This window comes from Lissotriton vulgaris, chromosome 5, assembly GCF_964263255.1.
Source record: "Lissotriton vulgaris chromosome 5, aLisVul1.2, whole genome shotgun sequence".
Taxonomy (NCBI): domain Eukaryota; kingdom Metazoa; phylum Chordata; class Amphibia; order Caudata; family Salamandridae; genus Lissotriton; species Lissotriton vulgaris.
The window spans coordinates 1,661,283,353-1,661,309,791 of NC_141693.1; the positions used below are offsets into that span (position 1 = coordinate 1,661,283,353).

Below are 26,439 nucleotides of genomic sequence, written 5' to 3' on the forward strand. Positions count from 1 at the left end.
TTAAAATATTATTCAAACTCCTGGTAAGTGCTGCAGTTCGGAAAGTGCAGGATATTCTAGAGGTGTAAATTAATATCCCAACTCCATATAAATGCAGCAGTAAGGAAAGAATTGAATAATCCACAGGTGTAAATTACTATTCCCACTCCAGGTAAGTGCAACAGTAGGGAAAGTGCTGGATAGTTAAGAAACATTTAAATACTATTCTAACTCCTGGTAAGTGCTGCAGTAGAGAAAGTGCAGGATAGTCTAGAGGTGTAAATTACTATTCCCACTCCAGGTAAGTGCAACAGTAGGGAAAGTGCTGGATACTTATGAAACATATTAAATAATAATCTTACTCCTGGTAAGTGCTGCTGTAGGGAAAGTGCAGGATAGTCTAGAGGTGTAATTTTCTATCCCAAATCCATATAAGTGCAGCAATAGACAAAATACTGTATAATCCACAGGAGTAAATTGCAATTCCGACTCTGAGTAAGTGCTGCAGTAGGTAAAGTGCAGAGAAAGTGCTAAACTATGCCTTATTTCTATATGTCTCGAATGTAAAAAAGATTTAAACTGTAACGAATTAAAAATTCACTCTCCTCACAAATGATAACTGACACATTTTTTACCATACATTTCTTTTTAAAGGACTCTACCCCACAAGAGCTTGAAAAAGATCAAATTAAACCAACTGCAAGTGCAAGAACACATTTCTGCAAATCAAACATCCAAAACGAAAAGTAAGTGAAAAACAGTTTTCATTATACATATAACAATAAAGCATAAACACTAAAGAATGCTAGATAGTGTAAAGGTACAGATACATATTTCAACTCCAGGTAAGTGCAGCAATGAAGAAAGTGTAGGATAGTGTATAAGTGTAAATTGCTATTCAAACTCCCGGTAAGTGCTGCACTAGAGAAAGTGCAGCATAGTCTAGAGGTGTAAAATACTATTCCAACTCCTGTTAAGTGCTGCAGTAGAGAAAGTGCAGGATAGTCTAGAGATATAAATTACTATTCCAACTCCAGGTAAGTGCAACAGTAGGGAAAGTGCTGGATAGTTAAGAAACATTTAAAATACTATTCCAACTCCTAGTAAGTGCTGCAGTAGAGAAAGTGCAGGATAGTCTAGAGGTGTAAATTACTATTCCCACTCCAGGTAAGTGCAACAGTAGAGAAAGTGCTGGATACTTATGAAACATATTAAATAATAATCTTACTCCTGGTAAGTGCTGCTGTAGGGAAAGTGCAGGATAGTCTAGAGGTGTAATTTACTATCCCAAATCCATATAAGTGCAGCAGTAGACAAAATACTGTATAATCCACAGGAGTAAATTGCGATTCCGTCTCTGAGTAAGTGCTGCAGTAGGGAAAGTGCAGAGAAAGTGCTAAAGTATGCCTTATTTCTATATGTCTCGAATGTAAAAAACATTTAAACTGTAACGAATTAAAAAGTCACTCTCCTCACAAATTATAACTGACACATTTTTTACCATACATTTCTTTTTAAAGGGCTCTACCCCACAAGAACTTGAAAAAGATCAAATTAAACCAACTGCAAGTGCAAGAACCCATTTCTGCAAATCAAACATCCAAAACGAAAAGTAAGTGAAAAACAGTTTTCATTATACATATATCAATAAAGCATAAACAGTAAAGAATGCTAGATAGTGTAAAGGTACAGATATATATTTCAATTCCAGGTAAGTGCAGCAATAAAGAAAGTGTAGGATAGTGTACAAGTGTAAATTGCTATTCAAACTCCCGGTAAGTGCTGCAGTAGAGAAAGTGCAACATAGTCTAGAGGTGTAAATTACTATTCCAACTCCTGTTAAGTGCTGCAGTAGGGAAAGTGCAGGATAGTCTAGAGATATAAATTACTATTCCAACTCCAGGTAAGTGCAACATTAGGGAAAGTGCTGGATAGTTAAGAAACATTTAAAATACTATTCCAACTCCTGGTAAGTGCTGCAGTAGAGAAAGTGCAGGATAGTCTAGAGGTGTAAATTACTATTCCCACTCCAGGTAAGTGCAACAGTAGGGAAAGTGCTGGATACTTATGAAACATATTAAATAATAATCTTACTCCTGGTAAGTGCTGCTGTATGGAAAGTGCAGGATAGTCTAGAGGTGTAATTTACTATCCCAAATCCATATAAGTGCAGCAGTAGACAAAATACTGTATAATCCACAGGAGTAAATTGCGATTCCGACTCTGGGTAAGTGCTGCAGTTGTGAAAGTGCAGAGAAAATGCTAAAGAATGCCTTATTTCTATATGTCTCGAATGTAAAAAACATTTAAACTGTAACGAATTAAAAAGTCACTCTCCTCACAAATTATAACTGACACATTTTTTACCATACATTTCTTTTTAAAGGACTCTACCCCACAAGAACTTGAAAAAGATCAAATTAAACCAACTGCAACTGCTTGAACCCATTTCTGCAAATCAAACATCCTAACCGAAAAGTAAGTAATAAACAGTTTTCATTATACATATATCAATAAAGCATGAACACAAAAAAATGCTAGGTAGTGTAAAAGTACAGATACATATTTCAACTGCAAGTAAGTGCAGCAATGAAAGAAGTGCATGATAGTGTACAGGTGTAAATTACTATTCCAATTCCTTGTAAGTGCAACAGTAAGGAAAGTGCTGGATAATCCACAGGTGTAAATTACTGTTCCAAGTCCTATTAAGTGCTGTAGTAGAAAAAGTGTAGAATAGTGTAGAGGTTTAAATTAGTATCCCAACTGCACGTAAATGCAGCAGTAGCTAAAGTGCTGGAAAATCCACAGGTGTAAATTACTATTCCCATTCCAGCTAAGTGCAACAGTAGGGAAAGTGCTGGATAGTAAAGAAACATTTAAAATACTATTCCAACTCCTGGTAAGTGCTACAGTAGGGAAAGTGCAGGATAGACTAGAGGTGTAAATTACCATTCCCACTCCAGTTAAGTGCAACAGTAGGGAAAGTGCTGGATAGTTAAGAAACATGTTAAATAATATTCCAACTCCTCGTAAGTGCTGCAATATGGAAAGTGCAGGATAGTCTAGAGGTGTAAATTACTATTCCAACTCCAGCTAAGTGCAACAGTAGGGAAAGTGCTGGATAGTTAAGAAACATTTATAATACTATTCCAACTCCTGGTAAGTGCTGCAGTAGGGAAAGTGCAGGATAGACTAGAGGCGTAAATTACTATTCCCACTCCAGTTAAGTGCAACAGTAGGGAAAGTGCTGGAAAGTTAAGAAACATGTTAAATAATATTCCAACTCCTCGTAAGTGCTGTAGTATGGAAAGTGCAGGATAGTCTAGAGGTGTAAATTACTATTCCAACTCCAGTTAAGTGCTGCAGTAGAGAAAGTGCAGGATAGTCTAGAGGTGTAAATTACTATTCCAACTCCAGCTAAGTGCAACAGTAGGGAAAGTGCTGGATAGTTAAGAAACATTTAAAATACTATTCCAACTCCTGTTAAGTGCTGCAGTAGGGAAAGTGCAGGATAGTCTAGAAATATAAATTACTATTCCCACTCCAGGTAAGTGCAACAGTAGGGAAAGTGCTGGATAGTTAAGAAACATTTAAAATACTATTCCAACTCCTGGTAAGTGCTACAGTAGGGAAAGTGCAGGATAGAGTAGAGGTGTAAATTACTATTCCCACTCCAGTTAAGTGCAACAGTAGGGAAAGTGCTGGATAGTTATGAAACATGTTAAATAATATTCCAACTCCTCGTAAGTGCTGCAGTAGGGAAAGTGCAGGATAATCTAAAGGTGTAAATTACTATTCGAACTCCAGTTAAGTGCAACAGTAGGGAAAGTGCTGGATAGTTAAGAAACATTTAAAATACTATTCAAACTCCTGTTAAGTGCTGCAGTAGGGAAAGTGCAGGGTAGTCTAGAAATATAAATTACTATTCCCACTCCAGGTAAGTGCAACAGTGGGGAAAGTGCTGGATAGTTAAGAAACATTTAAAATACTATTCCAACTCCTGGTAAGTGCTGCAGTAGAGAAAGTGCAGGATAGTCTTGAGCTGTAAATTACTATTCCCACTCCAGTTAAGTGCAACAGTAGGGAAAGAGCTGGATAGTTAAGAAACATGTTAAATAATATTCCAACTCCTCGTAAGTGCTGCAGTATGGAAAGTGCAGGATAATCTTGAGGTGTAAATTACTATTCCAACTCCAGGTAAGTGCAACAGTAGGGAAAGTGCTGGATAGTTAAGAAACATTTAAAATACTATTCCAACTCCTATTAAGTGCTGCAGTAGGGAAAGTGCAGGATAGTCTTGAGGTGTAAATTACTATTCCAACTCCAGGTAAGTGCTACAGTAGGGAAAGTGCAGGATAGACTAGAGGTGTAAATTAATAGTTTACAAGTGTGAATTACCACATGCAGAAAGTGCAGGATAATCTAGAAGTTTAATTTACTATTCCAACTGAATGTAAGTGCAGCAGTAAGTACAGTGCTGGATAATATAGAAATAAACAATTATCTTACTTATACAAAATGAAAACTGCATACAAATCTTAATGTTAAATTTTTAAATTAAAAAAAATTAAAAAAATGTTCTTTCTTTTCAGAAAATATCTACACAACCAACTGCTAAATATATTGCTTCCAGGAAAGGAAAACAATTACTGAATCATGCAGGTTACATTTATTGTAAGGATAGGTTAAGTAATCCACGGATTCATTGGAGATGCGTGCAATACCATACAACTCGTTGCAGCGGCAGAGCGGTTACGGTCAATGATATTATTGTAAGAACAACTGACCATAACCACTCTGCCTCTGCAATGGAAGTTGATGTTAGAGAAACTGTAAACGAAATGAAAGCTATTGCAAGCACCTCCAATGAATCCACAGGATCTATTTTGAGACAGGTTGCACAACATGTCCCTACTCATGTTGCTAGTAATATTCCAAACATTCATAATTTGCGTAGAATTATACAACGTCAAAAGCAGGCAGGTAATACTCAAGTAAACACACCACATACCTTTTCTGATATCAATATTCCTCCTGAACTTACTATTTCTTTTTCTAATGAACCTTTCCTCCTGCATGATAACGAAAACCCTCTTAAGCGCATATTAATTTTTAGTACTCCACGCAACCTTGTTAAGCTTGAAACAAGTGAAATTTGGATGATGGATGGGACGTTTAAAAGCACGCCCCATCCATTCACCCAAATTTATACTATTCATGCAAAAATTAATAATAGTGTAATACCCCTAGTATATAGTTTGCTGCCTGATAAGACTTCAGCAACTTACACAGAATTTTTAACTGTGATTAAATCAAAAACAAACCAAAGTCCTAGGAAAATAATTATGGATTTTGAATTGAGCATGATCAATGTGATCACCAAAATGTACACGGATACCCAAATTCAAGGGTGTTTTTTCCACTTTTCCCAGGCATTCTGGCGTAAATTACAGAAAACACCCTTAGTTACTGAATACTCAACAGACAGCAAACTTCAAGTCGAATTAAAAAAATTAACAGCTCTTTGTTTTGTCCCTCCCGAAAGTGTAGACGAGTACTACACTGCCATTACAGAATCAGATTATTATTTAACAAACGAAGATAAATTGGCACCCATTTTAAATTATATGGAAGACACATGGATTGGACACCTAGGCAGATCGGGTCGCAGGAGGAAGCCACGTTTCCATGTGGAGTGGTGGAACTGTTATTCGAGTTGCCTACAGGGAGAGGCAAAAACAAATAATGCCATTGAGGGATGGCATAACTCCTTCAATCATTTAATTGGTAAACCCCACCCTAATTTCTATTCATTTCTTGAAACTTTGAAGAAGGAGCAAAGTTTTCAAGAAATGAGACTTTCACAAACTCTCACAGGTAGTCTAAACTCACGGATTACTCAAAGAACTAAGGAAATGTCTGAACGACTATTGGCACTATTACAACAATTTTCGTTGTGTGTGGCTCTAGATTACCTTGAGAATCTTGCTAACATCCTTTCTTTCTAAACTATTATTGACATTACTTTCCTGCTTTTACCCAAATTAACTATTTTTCTAATTTAAATTGGCCAAAAACATTTTTACTAAAACATTTTTTTAAATTTATTGTTGGGTCACCTTTTTTTCCATTTAATTAATTTTTTACCAAACTTTTTTGAATAAATCCCTTACATGATTCTTTTTTTTTAATTTTGAAAAAAATAAACTTTTTGAAAATTAGCAGTAAAAATATTTCCAACATTCATTTTTTAACTGCATTAATAAATAATAGGAAATTACTTTGCAAATGAAATAAATGCATTTTCAATAATTTTCAAAACTCTTCTTTCAAAACCACACCATAAAATTAATGAATAAAATATATATGTAATCAAAATATTGATATTTCCATGTGTCTAAATTAAGTGCAAATTCCTAAAACATTTGACATAACAATAAATAATTCATATATGAATTTACTTTGTTTTCTTCAAAAAGTGAAAAACAATCTGGCCTTGTCATTTTAAAAATTCAATGTAACCTCATTTTCTAAATTCAAATTTATCAACTCCTGCTAAAACAAGAAATACAGACTTCACCTTATGTTAAGAAAAACCATAAATATCAATTCTGCCTTTAAGTCTAATAAAGCAAAATAAACTAACTCTCCGAATCTTTTGCTTTAATAATTTCAAAAGAAAGACAAAGCAGAATGTTATACCAAAATTTTAAATTAAAACTAAAATGCAACCAATATAACCAATCATAACATCACTTATTCGCAAATAATCCCAACAATTGAATCTTCAACAAATACATATTTTTTTTTTAAAAGCAGGAATAGAACATTGGAAATATCACTATTAACATTCGTATAATATTTTATAAACAATTCTTTGAAACTAACTTTCTCAAACTCCATATTTCCAAACTGTAATGTCAGTCGAAAATGCATTTTAATACTTTGCATACATAAATACATTTTTTGTATATGAAATACAATTTAAAACACTTTTTTATCATTTAATGGAAGTAATTAATGCTTTAATGTAATTACCGATCTTCCCCACGCCCACCGACCCAACATCGGCATATTCTAATAATACGAGTAGCGACATGTTGTTTAAATGACATTTTTTTTAATTCGAGCAACCTCTACTTAACATATCCTTACAATAAATGTTAATCTTTTATTATTTAACATTATTATTTAATATGTAATTGTTTTCCTACCTGATCGTAGATCAGCGTCCTGCTGCTTCCTGCTGCTTCCTGCTCCGGTACTCCACAAAATGGCCGATGACGCTCGCGTATACGTAATGACGTCAGGATATGCTGCAACAATAAACAAAGGACTACTGTACATTTATGTATAATACTATTTTTGCATTAAAAGTATTTTTTATATATTATTACATGTATATGAAAATTGTACAAAAATATACATTAAATTTCTAAAAAAGTGAAGTTTATTTTAATATATTTCTTATTTAATAAAAAAAAATTTTTACTTAATAAAAGACTGTCTCTTTGTTTTTATTTATTTAATGCAATGTATCTTATCTTTAACATTTTCATATAAAAATTGTACTTTCTTATCTTACCTGTTTTTTTCTTTCTTTTCCGCTTTTTTCCAAGTCTTTCCTTTCCTTTCCTTTGCTTTAATTCCGGACCGCTATACATATCTGGATGTATCATGAAAATAAATGAAGGACAAATGTATCCATAGAAAACAATGTTAAACCGTGGGAACGAAAACATTTCTATAAGTATTTCACAAACATAATCAATTAATTATCTTTTTAAATTAAAAACTTAATTATTATTCAAGTCTAAATTTCAAAACCATTATATTTTAATTAAGTTAAAACTAAGACCTTTTCAAATAAATAATTTTATTAATATAATTGTCTATAATATCCAAAAAAATATTTAAATTAAATTTTCTTAAATTATTTAAAATATACATACCTAAATTTAATAAACATACATTAAATTTATTATTAATACATACATTATATCAAATAAATAAATGTAAAAAAAAATTTTTTAATTATAAAATACACAAATTAATACTCAAATTAATTTTTATTTACTTATTTAAATAAAACTCCACTAAATAAAATTAAATCATTTTTTCCAGTAATTATTCTATTTTTAAATTAATACTGTAAAACCCTAATTAAAACACAATATAATTATAAATACAATTAAATTATTAATTATTATATCTTTTAATAATTAAATATTTAATACCCAAATTTTAACACACATAGATTATTAAAGTAATATTTCATATTTATTTATATTCATAATTATTAATTATTATACTTACATACATATTTATTTCACATTTCCTTTGTTTAATTCATTAATTAATTAATACTTTAATCCCCAAATTAATACTCATAATACTAAAATAAACAATATAATGTAGAAATAATAATCCTTTGTATAATTCATTAATTAATTAATACTTTACTAATAACATTAAATTAACATTAAAAAAATTAAATTATACATTACTATATTTATACTCATTTACCATATAAATTACCATATAAACCTTTGTTTAATTCATTAATTAATTAATACTTTAATCCCCAAATTAATACTCATAATACTAAAATAAACAATATAATGTAGAAATAATAATCCTTTGTATAATTCATTAATTAATTAATACTTTACTAATAACATTAAATTAACATTAAAAATTGTAATTTATACATTACTATATTTATACTCATTTACCATATAAATTACCATATAAATTAATAATACAAAAACAAATATTAATTTTTAAAAATAAATAAAAATATTACTAAAATAAAAATTATTTTTAAATAATAAATATAATTTAAATATATATATATATATATATATATATATATATATATATATATATATATATATATATATATGCGTTGTAAAAGTACCTGCGTTGTAACAGTACCTGCGTTGTAACAGTATAAGTTGTAAATGTATGCGTTGTAATAGTACCTGCGTTGTAAAAGATGCGTTGTAACAGTACTGCATTGTAAAAAATGCGTTGTAACAGGTGTATACCACCAGAGTGTGTCCATGAATGTTGGGAAACAGAATTAGTCTGCAATGAGGCCGGTACAATGATATGAACTCTGCCATTGTTAAATCAAGAATAAGTCCCAAATGCCGGATGCTTGTCCTCACTGTGCAGTCATTGAAAACGGCATCTTGCACAGTCCGAACAGCGTACTACGCAGTTCGCGTAGTGCTACGCATAGCTCGCGTAGTGCGAAGTGCACTTTGCGTAGCTTCGCGTAGCGCTACTTCGTAAACTACGCCCAGCCCTATTCATAACGTTCTACTATTCTGTATACCCCTAAGTCTCCCAATAAAAAATGCTACCTCACTTGTGTGGGTAGGCCTAGTGCCTGCAACAGGAACCTTTTTTTGCAATGTGCCTAGCTGTGGATTTTGGACTTTCGCTCAGCCGGCATCTTGGGAAACCTAGTAAACCGATACATTTTTGAAAACTAGACGCCCAGGGGATTACAGAATGAGGTGATTTGTGTGGCTCAGGCTCTCCCCAGGTTCTGTAACCCAGAATCACTTGTAAACCTCAATCTTTGTAAAAATAACAAATTTTCCTCACAATTTCTGTGATGGAACGTTATAGAATCTGTCGGGAGCCACAAACGTCCAGCCGTCCACGTGTACCCCAATGTCTTCTGATAAAAATTGTACCTCACTTGTGTGAGTAGGCCTAGTGCCCCTGACAGAAAATGGGCCAAAATGTACTGTGGAGACTTCAAAATTATTGATTACAAAAAGACCTTGTTTTGCGAGCAAGCCACCTGCGGGTGGGGGGAGTTTGTAGCTTAGGGTGGGTGTAGGGTGTCGCAACCTTGGCCACACATACCCTTTTACCATTCATGGCTTTACTACGAAATTGCATGGTAAAGGCATGTGTGGTAAAGGAATGCATGGTTAAGACGCATTGATGGTTTAGGCTTTGTGGTAGAGACACATGTGGTTTATACAGTCGTGCATCTATCATACAACCATTAAAATTATCTATCACAAAACAACCTGGTTTTGCAAGGGGGCACCTGTGATTTTTGGAGCCGGGACAGATCTTTGGACTCCCCTAGCTTTCAGAAAAATGTGGGTTTGTTAGGTTTCCCTAGATGGCTGTCAAACCCAGGACCAAAAATGCATGTACCTACCTTGCAAAACCAGGTTGTTTTCTGATGGATCATTTTGATGTTTCCATAATACGTTTTAGGCCCTTGCCTGTTGCAGGTGCTTGGCCCATCCCCACTAGTGAGGAACCATTTTTATTGGATGACCTGGGGAATGCGAGGTGGTACAAAATATGTGTTAGCCCGGTGATCCCACAACTTTCCCACACAGAGCTGTGAGAAAAATTTGATTTTTTCAGCTTATTTTGAGGTTTGCAGGGGATTCTGGGTAGGAAAACTTTGGGGATCCACACAAGTCATACCTCCCTGGACTTTGCCGGGTATCTAGTTTTCAGAAATGTGTGGGTTTGATAGGTTTCCCTAGATGGCCACCAAACCCAGTGACCAAATACGCAGGTGCCCCCTTGCAAAAACAGGTCATTCTAATGTCTCCACAAGATGTTGTGGGCCCTTCCCTGCCGCGGGTACTTAGCCCACCCACACAAGTGAGGTACCATATTTGTTGGAAGACCAGGGGAAATGCTGGGTGGTAGGAAATTAGTGTCAGCTCAGTGATTCCCCAACTTTCCCACACAGAAATGTGAGAAAAAAGTGATTGTTTAATCTAAATGTAAGGTTTGCGGGGGATTCTGGGTTGGAAAACCTTGGGGGATTCACGCAAGTCACACCTCCCTAGACTCCCCCGGGTGTCTACTTTTCAGAAAGGTGTGGGTTTGGTAGGTTTCCCTCGGTAGCCACAGAGCCAGGGACCAAAAATCCGGATGCCTCTTATCTATCACAAAACGACCTGGTTTTGCAAAGGGTTACCTGCTTTTTAGGTACCAGGTTCAGCAGCCATCTAAGGAAATCTACCAGTCACATATATTTCTGAAAACTAGACATCCGAGAAAATCTAGGGGCTTGTGGCTTACATGGATCCCACAATTTTTTCTGACCCAGAATCCACTGCAAACCTCTTATTTAGCACAAAAAACAAAAGTGTCATCCCATTTCTATTTGGAGTTACCATGCCGGTAAAAACTATCTACCACCCAGCAATCTCCTCGGTCTCCCCTCAGTAAAAGGATACCTCAATTGTGTGGGTGGGCCAAGGGCCTGTGGCTGGGAAGGACCAAAAACATAGGGATTGAGGGAATAGTACAGAGAGCTCTATTTTGTTTTATATGCATTTTTAGGCTTACACTGCATTATGGATCCCCCAATGTTTTCCTACCCAGAATCCCCCGCAAACCTCAAATTTAGCTTAAGAAATCATATTTTCTTCACATTTCTGCCCGGGATCACCGCACCGGCACAAATCTCATGCCACCCAGCATTCTCCTTGGTCCCCGATACAAATTATATCTTACTTGTGTTGGTGTCATCCACGCAAGCCTTACCTACCTGAACTCCACAGGGTGTCTAGTTTTCAGAAATGTCTCGGTTTGGTAGGGTTCCCTAGATGTACGTCAAGCGCGGGACCAAAAATGTAGGTGGTCCCCTTGCAAAACCAAATTGTTGTGTGCTAGAAAATGTTGTTGTCTCCACAATATGTTTTGGGCCCTTCCGTGCCCTGGGTACTTGGCCCACCCATACAAGTAAGGTACCATGTTTATTGGGAGACCTGGGAGAATTCTGGGTGGTAGGATATTTGTGTCAGCCCAGGGATCCCACAACTTTCCCACGCGTAATTGTGAGAAAAATTTGATTTTTTCAGTTAAATTTGAGGTTTGCAGGAGATTCTGGATAGGAAAACATTGGGGGGATCCACGTAAGTCACTCCTCCCTGGACTTTCACGGGTGTCTAGTGTTCAGAAATGTGCGGGTTCGGTAAGTTTCCCTAGATGGCAGCCGAGCCCAGGACCATAAATGCAGAAGCCCCCTATCTATCACAAAATGACCTGGTTTTGCAAAGTGGCACCTGTGTTTTAGGTATTGCCTCGAATGTGCTTCATTCCTGTCCTTTCCCTGCCATGCAGTGTAGCAAAGCAAGGTGCCTTGCATCAAGTAATTTTTCATAAATAGGCCAGTAGGTCTTTTACTTTTCCTACCACTTTTCCCTTTATTTTTTTTTAAATATATATTTCTGTTTCCCTTTACCTTTATTTGATTTCTGTAAATGTGATCTCATTTTATTCGTTAATTCTTCCTTTCAAAATTATTTGTGGGGTTTTATTGTGTTTTGTGACTATTTCTACTCTTTATGAACTGCTAATTACTTTATGCATTGCCTTTGATTTATACCTGACTGCTTTGTGTCACATTTACAGGAATTAAGCACAGGTTTATTTAACCTAATTGTGTATGGCATGTAGCAGCTAAAGGTTTTATTCTATGAAGTTTTGAAGTGCAAACCAAATAATAATCCAATTTCCTACTTTGACTAAGTACATCTTTTATTTCATTGCTGAGAAAGTTCCTTCTTAGCAGTTCTCTAGCCCAAAGGTTCTCAGGTTAGGCTTCTGGACACTGGATCTCTCTCTAGCCACAGAAGGAGTCCTTTTTCTTTTTGTGTCCCTGGAGCAAGCAAGTAGGATGTCTGTTGATCAGTGGAGAATAGTTTGAGTCACTGGTTATGACCAGGAGTCAGGAGTACCTCAATCCTTCTCTTGTAGCTGGAATCTAGAAGGAGACTTCTTTCATCAAGACCTTACTCTTCAGGGGTAGTCTTCCCCAGTTTAGGAATATTGCAAGGAGGTCCAGTCAATGGTAGTTAGTAAAGCAGTCCTGTAGTCCCATGGTTCCCAGGTTAGGCTTCTAGGCATTCGATATCTCTCCAGGCAAGTCTCTTGCAGGGTCCAGTCCTCTGTGGTCAGCAAGGCACTTCTGGAGTCTTCAGTCCTTTTACCTTTTGTTGAACTAAAATGGTGGTCAGCCGATTGAACCATGAAGAGCAGTTCCAGTGGCTGGGTGCGATCATGAGTCTTTGAGTCCTCCAGTGATTGAAGAATTTGCCATACGCAATTGTGCCTTCTTTCTCATTCTTTGCCCACTTTGTTTAGAAGCACTTACTCTTCACCTTAATATAACCAGGATCCCCAGTGATATATCACTTATGCAATAATGCAAGCATTTTCTCAGCTCCTTCACCGCACCCATATTTAGAAGATCTTTCCTCCAACTGGTTCTCCCTCATTCTGGGGTTGAAGCCAAAGAGTCCATGATGGCTGTTGGAATTCTTGAGAGCTGATCCTGTCAACCCCATTTAGAATCAGTATCAATCAATCAATCAGGAGTTTGTTAAAGCGCAAATCAGTATGATAAAAGGAAGCATTAAAGTTGTTCTGCAAGTTGTCCTGTGCCTCTTCCAGCTGACTAAATGTTTCTACAATGCCCATAGTCAAAACCACCCCATTCTATATAGACTCAGATGCAGTGTATTTTTATTTATTCTTAGTGGTTTACTGTTGGTCAGGGATGTGTTTCAACTCTGGAAGAGAGCAAAGCGTCAGAACTGGGATTTTTGAAATTTCTTGCATAGACATCTCAAAGAATATCTTTATAAAGCATCATTTCCACTAAAGTTAGCAAAAATATGATTTCATCATTAAATCAGATATTTCAAACTAAGTAGGAAAAATCTTCAAATTACTTTTGTAGCACATTTACCCAAGCGATGAAAATTAATATTTTATTCAGACCTAGACCTGGCTTATGAAAAACATATACATATATATGTATATATATTACCTACTGACGGTCGCCAGTAGGTAGTTATAGTTAGGACCAAGGGCCAGATTTAGGTAAATCATATTTACCAACTCTGAAATACCGAATTTTACCGATTCGGTATTTCAGAGTCGGTAAATATGAAGGGGGGAGATGTAGGTATTTCCAGATGTGGAAATACTGAATCGTTAGAATTCGGTATTTACCGATTCGGTAATTACCGAATTGGTATTCCCTATTGATTCCTATGGGCTGTGAAGCTCATAGGAATGAATGGGAAATACCGATTCGGTAATTACCGAATCGGTAAATACTGACTATTGCAAGGGTGCAGGAGGTGTCACTTTGACACCCTCTGGCACCCCAAAAAAAGCCATGTGCGCCATGTGGCACACAGACATGCCCTAAGGGCATGTCTGTCTGTCACATGGCTAGGTGTGCGTGCACACAAGTGCATGCACACCTGAATTCGGTATTTTAACACCCAAATGGATTGGGTGTTAAAATACCGAATTTGTAGGTCCTTTGGGACTCAGAAGAGTCCCACCTACATCTGAGATTTACCGAATCGATAAAAATACCAATTCGGTATTTTACAGAATCGGTAAATTTACCGATTTGGTAAATTTACCGATTCTGTAAAATAATGCCCCTACATACCATTTCTGAAATACCGGTCGGTAATGACCGAAAATACCGATTTTCGGCCGTAACCGACCGACCTACATCTGGCCCTAAGTTTCCATAGGAAATCTGCAATATTCTATTTGGAATAACTTTGGGGCCGGTTGATGAATCTTCGCGAAATTCTCCTAGAAGATGGGGTGTTTCGCTCTGCTCCCATCCTGAAAGATTTGGGGTGATTCGTCAAGCAGGGGCAGAGACAAAAGGGGGGTCCTAAAACGCGTTTTCCCCATGCAATTTTCCATGGGGACCTTCAAGTGAGGCTACAGCCCGAACTGCTGAACGGCATTAAACCAAATTTGTCAAAAAGGTAGAGTTTGGTTCGCAGATTACGGTTTTTGTTAAATGGTGTAAATCCAATCAGTAGTTCCTGTGAAAATCTAAAGTAAATTCATAGATATATCTATAGACGAAGTACAGTAAGCGTATGGTACGCATATCCGCCCAAGCACAAGCTTTATGCTAATTGGCTGTCAACACTCCAAACCAGGAAGTGCTGGCAGCCATCTTGTGCCTCGGTAGAACCGAGGCACAAGAAAACTGAAAAAGGATTGCGAAAAACAAGAAAAGGGGGCAGGGTAGACACACGATGAACCCCTAGGCCTGCTCAGGGTCCCACAAGGACCCCCAAGGCCCAAAAAATTATTATTATTTTTTTAAATAGCGGGTTACGCGTAGGGTATGCGTTTCCCGCAAAAAAAACCTGAAGCCTCTTTATTGGTAATTAGCCCCCAGGGGGGGCCAAATCCCGGGCATATTTTTAATGATAAGGGGGGCCCAGAGGGCCCCCCCCAGGCCCGGGGACCACCACTTTCAGGGCTTTAACATTCTGTATGCGGGGGCATGCCCAAAAATATTTGCAAGGACTCAGGGGACACAGCCCCCCTCCGCAGCCCGGGGACTGCCACCTCCCTGGGGTGCTAATATTCTAATTTGGGGGTCGGTTATGGACCCCCGAGCCCTGGGGACGACCACCCACCGGGGCTGTGCATTGGTTGTGATATTTACAACAAGGGGTGGTGAGGGACAGAGTCTCTGAATTAAGCAGAAAGCTCTCACCCAGTCAAGAGATCAGGGCTAGATCCAACACCGTTTTTTAGCTCACTGCACCATCCCAGTTTCAGAACCTGGCTGTATGCAAATTAGTCTGTTCCTGTCCCAGTGCATGATGGGAACAGGGCAAACCAAACTACAAAAGCCAATTCTTACACTGGGAAGGAAACAAGCTCCCGGGGACCGGTTTCTGGCATTACAGCCGTCTTCAGCCCGGTTTGCTTGAATCCTGATGGTGCAATGAGCAAGGGTCTCACATCTGAGAATACCCTTCCACGCTTAGGGTGGACAAAAATATTTACAACAAGGGGTGGTGAGGGACAGAGTCTCTGAATTAAGCAGAAAGCTCTCACCCAGTCAAGAGATCAGGGCTAGATCCAACACCGTTTTTTAGCTCACTGCACCATCCCAGTTTCAGAACCTGGCTGTATGCAAATTAGTCTGTTCCTGTCCCAGTGCATGATGGGAACAGGGCAAACCAAACTACAAAAGCCAATTCTTACACTGGGAAGGAAACAAGCTCCCGGGGACCGGTTTCTGGCATTACAGCCGTCTTCAGCCCGGTTTGCTTGAATCCTGATGGTGCAATGAGCAAGGGTCTCACATCTGAGAATACCCTTCCACGCTTAGGGTGGACAAAAATATTTACAACAAGGGGTGGTGAGGGACAGAGTCTCTGAATTAAGCAGAAAGCTCTCACCCAGTCAAGAGATCAGGGCTAGATCCAACACCGTTTTTTAGCTCACTGCACCATCCCAGTTTCAGAACCTGGCTGTATGCAAATTAGTCTGTTCCTGTCCCAGTGCATGATGGGAACAGGGCAAACCAAACTACAAAAGCCAATACTTACACTGGGAAGGAAACAAGCTCCCGGGGACCGGTTTCTGGCATTACAGCCGTCTTCAGCCCGGTTTGCTTGAATCCTGATGGTGCAATGACCAAGGGTCTCACATCTGAGAATACCCTTCCACGCTTACGGTGGACAAAAATATTTACAACAAGGGGTGGTGAGGGACAGAGTCTCTGAATTAAGCAGAAAGCTCTCACCCAGTCAAGAGATCAGGGCTAGATCCAACACCGTTTTTTAGCTCACTGCACCATCCCAGTTTCAGAACCTGGCTGTATGCAAATTAGTCTGTTCCTGTCCCAGTGCATGATGGGAACAGGGCAAACCAAACTACAAAAGCCAATTCTTACACTGGGAAGGAAACAAGCTCCCGGGGACCGGTTTCTGGCATTACAGCCGTCTTCAGCCCGGTTTGCTTGAATCCTGATGGTGCAATGAGCAAGGGTCTCACATCTGAGAATACCCTTCCACGCTTAGGGTGGACAAAAATATTTACAACAAGGGGTGGTGAGGGACAGAGTCTCTGAATTAAGCAGAAAGCTCTCACCCAGTCAAGAGATCAGGGCTAGATCCAACACCGTTTTTTAGCTCACTGCACCATCCCAGTTTCAGAACCTGGCTGTATGCAAATTAGTCTGTTCCTGTCCCAGTGCATGATGGGAACAGGGCAAACCAAACTACAAAAGCCAATTCTTACACTGGGAAGGAAACAAGCTCCCGGGGACCGGTTTCTGGCATTACAGCCGTCTTCAGCCCGGTTTGCTTGAATCCTGATGGTGCAATGAGCAAGGGTCTCACATCTGAGAATACCCTTCCACGCTTAGGGTGGGCAAAAATATTTACAACAAGGGGTGGTGAGGGACAGAGTCTCTGAATTAAGCAGAAAGCTCTCACCCAGTCAAGAGATCAGGGCTAGATCCAACACCGTTTTTTAGCTCACTGCACCATCCCAGTTTCAGAACCTGGCTGTATGCAAATTAGTCTGTTCCTGTCCCAGTGCATGATGGGAACAGGGCAAACCAAACTACAAAAGCCAATTCTTACACTGGGAAGGAAACAAGCTCCCGGGGACCGGTTTCTGGCATTACAGCCGTCTTCAGCCCGGTTTGCTTGAATCCTGATGGTGCAATGAGCAAGGGTATCACATCTGAGAATACCCTTCCACGCTTAGGGTGGACAAAAATATTTACAACAAGGGGTGGTGAGGGACAGAGTCTCTGAATTAAGCAGAAAGCTCTCACCCAGTCAAGAGATCAGGGCTAGATCCAACACCGTTTTTTAGCTCACTGCACCATCCCAGTTTCTGAACCTGGCTGTATGCAAATTAGTCTGTTCCTGTCCCAGTGCATGATGGGAACAGGGCAAACCAAACTACAAAAGCCAATTCTTACACTGGGTTGTGAGGCCCCCCTCATGGAGCCAGTGATGGCCCTGGGGAACGCCACCCCCTAGGGCCAACTCTTGCAGTGTTCCGGGGTGCCCATCCAGGACACTGCTGTTTGCAATGACAGGGCAGGAGCCTCGTGACTTTCGCCCTGTCATTGCAAACTTCTTTGCTTCATTGAAGCGAGAGCAGGGAAACCTGCTCTTGATTCAATGAAGTGAAGCAGATTTTTTTTTTCCACGTGAGGAGCTGCATGTTAGCAGCTCCCCATATGGAAAAGAAATGCCAGCTCCTGCAGGACGCGGGACGCGGGAGCAGAAAGCGGGAGACAGCAGGGACCGTGGGGATGGGGTCCCCGGGGCTAGGAGTGGCCCTAAAAAAAAAAAAAAAAAGGCAGGCCCTTGGGGATGGGATCCCCGGGGCCAATAGAGGCCTTAGGAGGAGGGCCATGCAGCACCCCCTTCCAATAAAAAAACCAAATGTTTGGCCATGCCCTAGGGGATGGGATCCCCAGGGCAGGAACTCGCCACGGGAGGGGGGCCCACGAGCCTCAGTGATGTCATTTGAGATGGCAGCAGTGATGTCACTGACCATGTCATGAATGATGTAATATGTGACATCATCAGCAGTGGATTGCGTGCACGTGAGTTATAGTTAGCAGAACTAACTATAACGGAGGAATATCAATGGTTTTGTAAGAGTGAAATGTCCAGCTAACTATAACACCCCTGCAACCTATGCTCTCTCTTTCAAAAATCAAAGCCAATTGCTTTTATGTATGGGAAGAAGCATGTTAGCTGCTCCCCATACAGAAAAGCAATGCCAGCTCCCACAGGATGCGTGGAGCCGGCAGGGACCGTGGGGGGCTTGGGGACCCCCCACGGCCCCCAACGAGGAAGACCAGGCCCAGTGGGATGGGGTCCCGGGGGCCAGAAGTGGCCCCCTCCCAAAATAAATAATTAACAAAAAAGGAAGGCTCTGGGGATGGGGGGCAAGGGTGGGGGGCCATGCGGCCCCTTCCGATGTAAAAAAAAAGAATAAAAAAAATTGGGGGCAGGCCCTGTAGGATGGGGTCCCCAGGGCAAAAAAAAAGAAAAAGAAGGGGCTTCACAGCCCCCCTTCTTAAACGTTTTTTTTTTAACGGGATTGGGAGAGGCCACGCCTCCTCCCTCCACGTCTCTGCAAACGCGCCCCCTGGCGCGTTTGCAGAGGGGGAAGTAATTCCCCTTGCATACTGGGGGTCCCTGGGGGCCAACTAGCCCACCAGGAGCCACGCGTTACATTGCATGTTTGCACAGTGATGATGGTAGGGGCCTGGGCTTGAGGTGACATGTCTGCAATCATGCCCTGTGGCGTGTTTTAGGTTGGGGAATATATTCCTGTTCAATCCAGGGGTCCCCTAGGGGTCAACTAGTCCAACAGGTACCTCTAGTAAGTGCCACAGAGCTGCGTTGCAGAGTGTTGTAAAAAGGGGGCGTGCCCTCTGAACACCTCTCTACAACGCAGCTCCATGGCGCAAACTGGAGGTACCTTATGGGCTTGTTGGCTCACAGGTGAGCTCACAATTGAAGAGGAATATATTCTCCAACCTAAAATGTGCCACAGGGCGTGTTTGCACACATATGTCCTCAGGCCCCGCCCCCTTCCTTGACAATTGAGCGAAATATTCCTCTAAAATCAGCCGAAGTACGAATTTCGATTTACTCACCTCTTATCACAAGAGACGTCAGTGCTGCATCTTTGAGCCCAGGACCGACCCTGAAAAGTAAATGTAACCCTACTTACAGTAACTTGAATTTCCTTCCATAGGCAAACATTGACTGGTTTCACATGGAAATTTTTCTAAGTGTGGAGTTTTGGAAGTTTAAAAAATTCCTGTAAAATCAGCCGAACTACGAATTCTGATTTACTCACCTGTTATCACAAGAGACGTCATCTTTGAGCCCAGGACGGATCCTGAAAAGCAAATGTAATCATACTTACAGTAACTTAAATTTACTTCCATAAGCTAAAATTGACATGTTTTACTTGGAAATTATTCTGTGAATTTTTTGAACTTTAAAAAATTCTTCTAAAATCAGCCGAAATACGAATTCTGATTCACTCACCTGTTATCAAGAGAGACCTCAGTGCTGCATCTTTCAGCCCACTACTGATCCTGAAAAGTAATTCTAATCGTAGTTACAGTAACTTGAATTTCCTTTCAAAGGATATCATTGCCAGCACCCTCCACACACTCAACCCCAGCCGTGAACACACCTGCTATCACGCAACCATGAAGCGCACCCAAGGACTATTTACCTGCCGGAACTGCAACTTCTCCAACATCCGGCCAGCCACACCGCCCTCCAAGGGACCCAACTACCTCAGAGACATCCTCCTCAATACCTGCTCTGCCCGCAAATATGCTGTCGAGCTCTGGGACCTCCTCGACTCTACCTCCCCTGACGTCGCCTTCCTGACAGAGACCTGGCTGAACCCTGCCTCCACACCCGACATCGCCATTGCCATTCCGGAAGGATACAAGATCACGTGCACGGACCGCACCAACGGAACAGGAGGAGGAATCACCATTGTCCACAGGAACACCCACAGAGTATCGACCAACACCGACGACACCCTCAGGTCTGCCAAACACATGCACTTCCAGATCCACACCGATCCCAACACCACCCTCAGAGGAACCCTCATCTACAGTCTACAGACCCCCCTGAGCCCAACCTCAGTTCAGCAACTCCATGACAGACTTCATCAGCATGCACGCCCTCGCCTCCACGGACTACATCCTCCTAGGAGACCTGAACTTTCATCTCGAGAACAACAACGACACCAACTCCACCACCCTGCTCAACAACCTCACCAACCTCGGACTCAGACAGCTTGTGACAACACCCACCCACACCACCGCCACATGCTCAGCCCTATCTTCACAGCAAGCCCTCACGTCTCCTTCAACCGCACCACCAAACTCCACTGGACCGACCACTACTGCATCCACTTCACTTTCAGGAAGCCCACCAAGCACCACCGCACCCACCTGCTGCCTGACAATGCTGGAGCAAAGTCACTGATGACCAGCTCATCACCACCCTCGCCCAGAACCCACCCACTGACACCACCCACCCTGACACTGCCGCACGCAACGTCAGACAATGGATTGACGACTACGGCAACACCCTTGACCGGCTCAAGACACCCTCCAACAGCCACACCAGCAAGAAAGCCACCGGGTTCACCGAAGACCTCCAGGCCTCTAAAAAAACATGCCAAAAACTGGAGAAGAACTGGCTACGCAAATGATCACCAGACAGCCACACCGCCCACAAGAACACCACCCACAGACATCACCAACTCATTAGAGTTGCTAAGAGGGCCTCATTCAAGGACCACCGAGATAACGACGCATACAATAGCAAGGAGCTCTTCAACATCGTGAAGGAACTCTCCAACCCCAGCTCCAACGACAACGCCATACCGCCATCGCAAGACCTATGCGACTCACTGGCTACCTTCTTCCACTGCAAGATCACTGACATCCACGACAGCTTCAATGCCACGACCACGCCGACAACCACCGCCCTCGCCACCACCAAGCGCACCAACCAGCTTCTCTTCTGGACAAGCTTCAGCGACAAGGACACCAGCAATATCATGAAGACAATCCACTCCGGTTCACCGCTAGACCCATGCCCCCACCACATCTTCAAGAAAGCCAGCGCATCCATCGCACCCCATCTCAGCAAGGCCATCAACATCTCCTTCAAGACATCAACCTTCCCGGAAAGCTGGAAACACACCAAGATCAACGCCTTACTCAAGACACCAAAGGGGGATCCCAAGGACTTGAAGAACTTCCGGCCCATCTCCCTGCACCGACTGGATGAGGATCAGCTGACTGAAGCTGGACTCGGACAAGGTGGAGGTCCTCATCCTTGGGTCCACTCCTTCGGCCTGGGACAACTCCTGGTGGCCGACCGCACTGAGAACCACTCCGACCCCCACAGACCACCTGGGGGTCATCCTCGACTCCACCCTCAGTATAAGCAGGTCAACGCCATCTCCTCCTCCTGCTTCAACACCCTCCGAATGCTACGCATGATCTTCAAATGGACTCCCACTGAAACAAGAACAGTCACCCAGGTACTTGTCACCAGCTTGCTGGACTACTGTAACGCCTTCTAAGCAGGAGCATCGGCCAAACTCCTAAGACGGCTGCAACGCATCCAAAATGCCTCGGCACCTCTGATCCTTGACAACCCCCGCCGCAGCCACATCTCTCCCCACCTGAGAGACCTACACTGGCTCCCCATCGACAAGAGGATAACCTTCAAGCTCCTCATCCACGCACACAAAGCCCTCCACGACACCGACCCGGCAAACCTCAACAGACGACTCAGCTTCTACACCCCACCCGCAAGCTCCGCTGCTGACCTCACCCTCGCCATTGTCCCCCACATCCGAAGAACAACAGCTGGCGGCAGATCCTTCTCCCACCTTGCTGCCAAGACCTGGAACACCCTCCCCCCCATCCTACGGCAGACCCAGCACCTACTGTCCTTTTGAAGACTACTCAAGACCTGGCTCTTTGATCAGTAGCAGCGTCCCCCCTCCCCCAGTGCCTTGAGACCCTCACAGGTATGTAGTGCACTTTATAAGTGTCCTGATTGATTGATTGATTGATTTTTTGAAAGATCAGATCATCTTCCTTCCCTCCTATGAGAACTCCATCCTAGAAGCATCCCAGTCCTACTTCCGCAGCAATCACATCACAAGACTGAACTCCTCGCTGCCACCGATGACATACACATGCCACTTGACCAGGGATAAATCCTCGGCCCTCATCATATTAGACCTCTCCGTAACTTTCGACACCATTCTCATCACACACTGGCTGCCAGATTGCACAATGCTGGAATACAAGGAGCCACCCTCTCTTGGATCTGTTCCTTTCTCTCTAGCAGAACCCAGAGGATCAGACTCCCCTCCGAAGACACAGAGATCAACTGTGGAGTACCCCAAGGATCATTACTCAGCCCCACACTTTTGAACATCTACATGGCCCCCCATCACCGACACCGAGCAGGCCGGCATCCAGGGCCTGGCCTCTGCCTGGCTCAAATCTTTCTTGTCGGGCAGAATCCAGGCGGTCCGTTTAGGGCCCTTCACGACCACCAAGGTGCCATCTACCTCCGGATTGCCTCAGGGATCTTCCCTGTCCCCTCTGCTTTTCAATCTTTATCTTCAACCACTCATTTACTCCCTGAAGAGGTGGGACATCACCGTCTTCAATTATGCAGACGATCTACAAATCATCTTCCCTCTCATTACCCCAAATGCAGCCATTGACTGTCAAGCGGTGATGCTACACATCCAACAATGGATGAACCTTAACCAGCTTAAGCTGAACCCGGGGAAAACAGAGCTAATTCTTCCAAGCAACAGCCCCACTTACTGGGGTCCACAGTTCTGGCCAGTGAAGCTTGGCTCTCCACCTGCTCCGGCTAAGTCAGCAAAAAGTCTTGGGGTCATTATTGACACGGAGCTTTCCCTCAAGCCCCAGGTGGGTGCTGTCGTGTCATCATGCAGGTTCCAGCTCAGAAAAATCAGGAAAGTCTCTCACCTCCTCACACCTCACATCTCTCACCTCCTCACCTCCTCACACCCTGATACAAGTCCTGATTGCCCTGGTGCTTTCCCGCCTGGATTTTTCAAACTCTCTGTACCATGGCCTACCCAAATCCCTTCTTCATAGTCTCCAAATAGTACAGAACCAGGCGCCCAGACTGGCCTACAAGACCCCAAAGTGGCAGTCCGCGAAGCCATTACTCCGCAAACTCCATTGGCTGCTAGTTGAACGGAGGGCCGCATTTAAGATCAGCTGCCTGGCATTTAAAGCTGTCTCTGGGACCTCCCCTGCCTTTCTCAAATCCCTGGTCACCCCCTATCGTCCGGTACGAAATCTACGGTCCTCTCATCACCAGCTTTTAGTTACCCCCCCCAATTAAGCTTAAAAAATTTGGCGGCCGCAGATTCGCTCACTTAGCCCTCAACCTTTGGAACCCGCTGCCCCTCCCGTTCAAATCTTCTAACTCTCTTCTGGAATTTAGAAAACTCCTGAAAACTTTCCTTTTATACAGTCTGGCTAGACCCCCGTGCCTACATCTCTCAGCACTCAATCAGCGCCAGGAAACTTATGGTGACAGAGCACTATATAAAACCCCCTTAAGATAAGATAAGATAGGATAAGAAGAAGCATAGCCTCAGAATAGTATAATAAGCCATCAATACTCAGCTCATCCTCTCTCTCACCAAGAACCCCGAAGACAGCAGACTTGGCTTCCTGTAAGGATTGAGGGACGTTGCGGCGTGGATGAAGAGCAGCTGCTTGAAGCTCAACTCAGAGAAGACAGATATCCTCATCCTCGGACCCTACACTGCCACCTGGGACAACACCTGGTGGCCCTCTGCCATCGGAATCCCGCCCACCCCGACTGACCATGCACGGAACGTCAGCATCATCCTCGACTCCTCCCTCACCATGACCCACCAGATTAACTCATTGACTCCACCTGTTCCAACTGCCTCCGGATCCTGCACAAAACCTTCAAATGGATCCCCCCAATTGCAGAAGAACCGTCACCCACGCTTTCATAATCAGCTGACTGGACTACGGCAATGCCCTCCATTACAGAATCAACAGAACTCTCCTCCACAAGCTCCAAACCATCCAGAATGCAGCAGACAGACACGTCCTTGGTACCCATGGCAGCCGCGACCGGCAGTGGGAGTACCTACAGGGCGGTGACATGGGGACGGAGAGGGGCAGGGTGGGGGGTAGTAATGTATGGATTACGGAGCTTTCCAGGTAAGTAAACATTGAAATAAATAAAATGAATTTCGTTGAGTGCACTGCATCCCCAAATGCGATGCAGTGCCAGCAACAAAATGTATTTTATTTATTTAAATGTTTACTTACCTGTAAAACTCCGTAATCCATACATTACTACCCCCCACCCTGCCCATTCCCCTCCCCACATCACCGCCCTGAAAGTAATCCCACTGCTGCTGTGGCTGTCCCAACGCACAAACATATGATCCAACACCTGCAAGACCTCCACTGGCTCCCCATCGAGAAGATCGTAAACTTCAAACTTCACACCCACACCTGAAAATCCCTCCATAACATCAGACCCAAATACCTCAACAAGAGAGTCTCCTTCCACATACCCAAAAAGAACCTGTGCTCTGCCCACCTTGCCCTCGCTGAGAACTCCTGCATCTGCTGAACCAGGGAAGGAGGAAGAGCTTTCTCCTACGTAGCAGCCAAAGCTTGGAAGGAGCTCCCCGTCGACATTAGACGCTCCCCCAAACTCCACTCCTCCAGGAAGAACATCAAGACTTGGATTTTTCACTGAATTGGAGCTGCAGCCCCCCCAGCACCTTGAAACCCTCGCAGGTGAGTAGCGCACTTTATAAACCCCAGATTGATTGATCGATTTATATGAGAGATATGAAAACTTTTCTCACCTAAACCCAGGGGGTGAAATGGCAAGAGGATTTTCTCCTAATTACCATGGATGTCAGCTCACTATACATGATCATTTAACATGGGGTAGGCATCGCAGCTTGTAAAAAATATCTCTCCAAGAAATCAATCAAATATCTGGAACACACAGACATGATCATTGAAATGATCAGGTTCTGTCTGGACAAAATTTCCTATTTAACAGAGAGATATGCAGACTAACCCTCGGCACTGGCATGGGGAATTTTTTCACCCCAAATTTTGCGAACCTGTTCCCAGGGGCATTGGAGAAGGATTTAAGAATATATACCAACTGTAGGAGTGACTTTGGGAAGGCCATTCTATGGCTGAGGTACGTAGATGACCTCTTCCTGATTTGGAAAAGAACTACCACCGAGGCCACTGACTGCATACTCAGATTGAAAAACAACAAACGCAATCTGGTATTAACTAGCAACATCAGCGATAGTGTAGTTGAATTACTTGACATCAAAGTAGAAGTGAAAAATAACACGCTACACACTAGCCTTTTCAGGAAAACTACTGCCGGGAATAGTCTGCTTAATGCCATGAGCTCAAATGGAGTATCCCCTATAGGGAACTCCTGAGAGCCAAAAGTATTTGTAGCTCTGAGGATTCATGTACCATGGAACAAGACACCAGATTTGCAGAGAGAGGCTATCCCAGGTGGGTCCTTCGTAGGGCAGTGGAAAATGTGGGAACAGTCAGTAGGGCCACCATTCTAGACAACAATGAAAACTAAGAAGAGAACACTGGTGACACAACCAGAGTCATTCCCACAAACAAAGGTGGGTCAAAAGAAGTACAACATATCCTTACAAAAAATTGGAACCTGCTTAAGAAAGATCCCATCATAGGTGCCATGATCCCAGACAGACTGCACATCACCTATAGGAAGGGATGGAGCATGAGAGACATACTGGTACATAGTGATATCACCAGCATCGTAAATAGAGGTATCACCTTGCAAGGCTTCTTCCAAATCGTACATTGCAAAGCCTGTCGCATTAGCCGCATGTGGGATGAGTACTCCAACACCAACAGCAATAGGTTCATACCCATCATCCAATTCCTCACCTGCAGCACAGCTTTTGGGGTGTACGCACTAGAGTGCCCATGCAATCTATGTT

At 42.3% G+C, this 26,439-nt stretch overlaps 1 protein-coding gene across 1 annotated transcript in view; it reads left to right on the forward strand.

Moving 5' to 3' along the window:
- Positions 1-26,439, forward strand: part of LOC147716921 (uncharacterized) — a 197,224-nt gene that overhangs the window by 19,791 nt on the left and 150,994 nt on the right. The window contains exon 3 of the mRNA XM_086919825.1: positions 634-725. Within this exon, the coding sequence (XP_086775951.1) occupies positions 634-725 (92 nt within the window). The remainder of the gene's footprint in view (positions 1-633; positions 726-26,439) is intronic.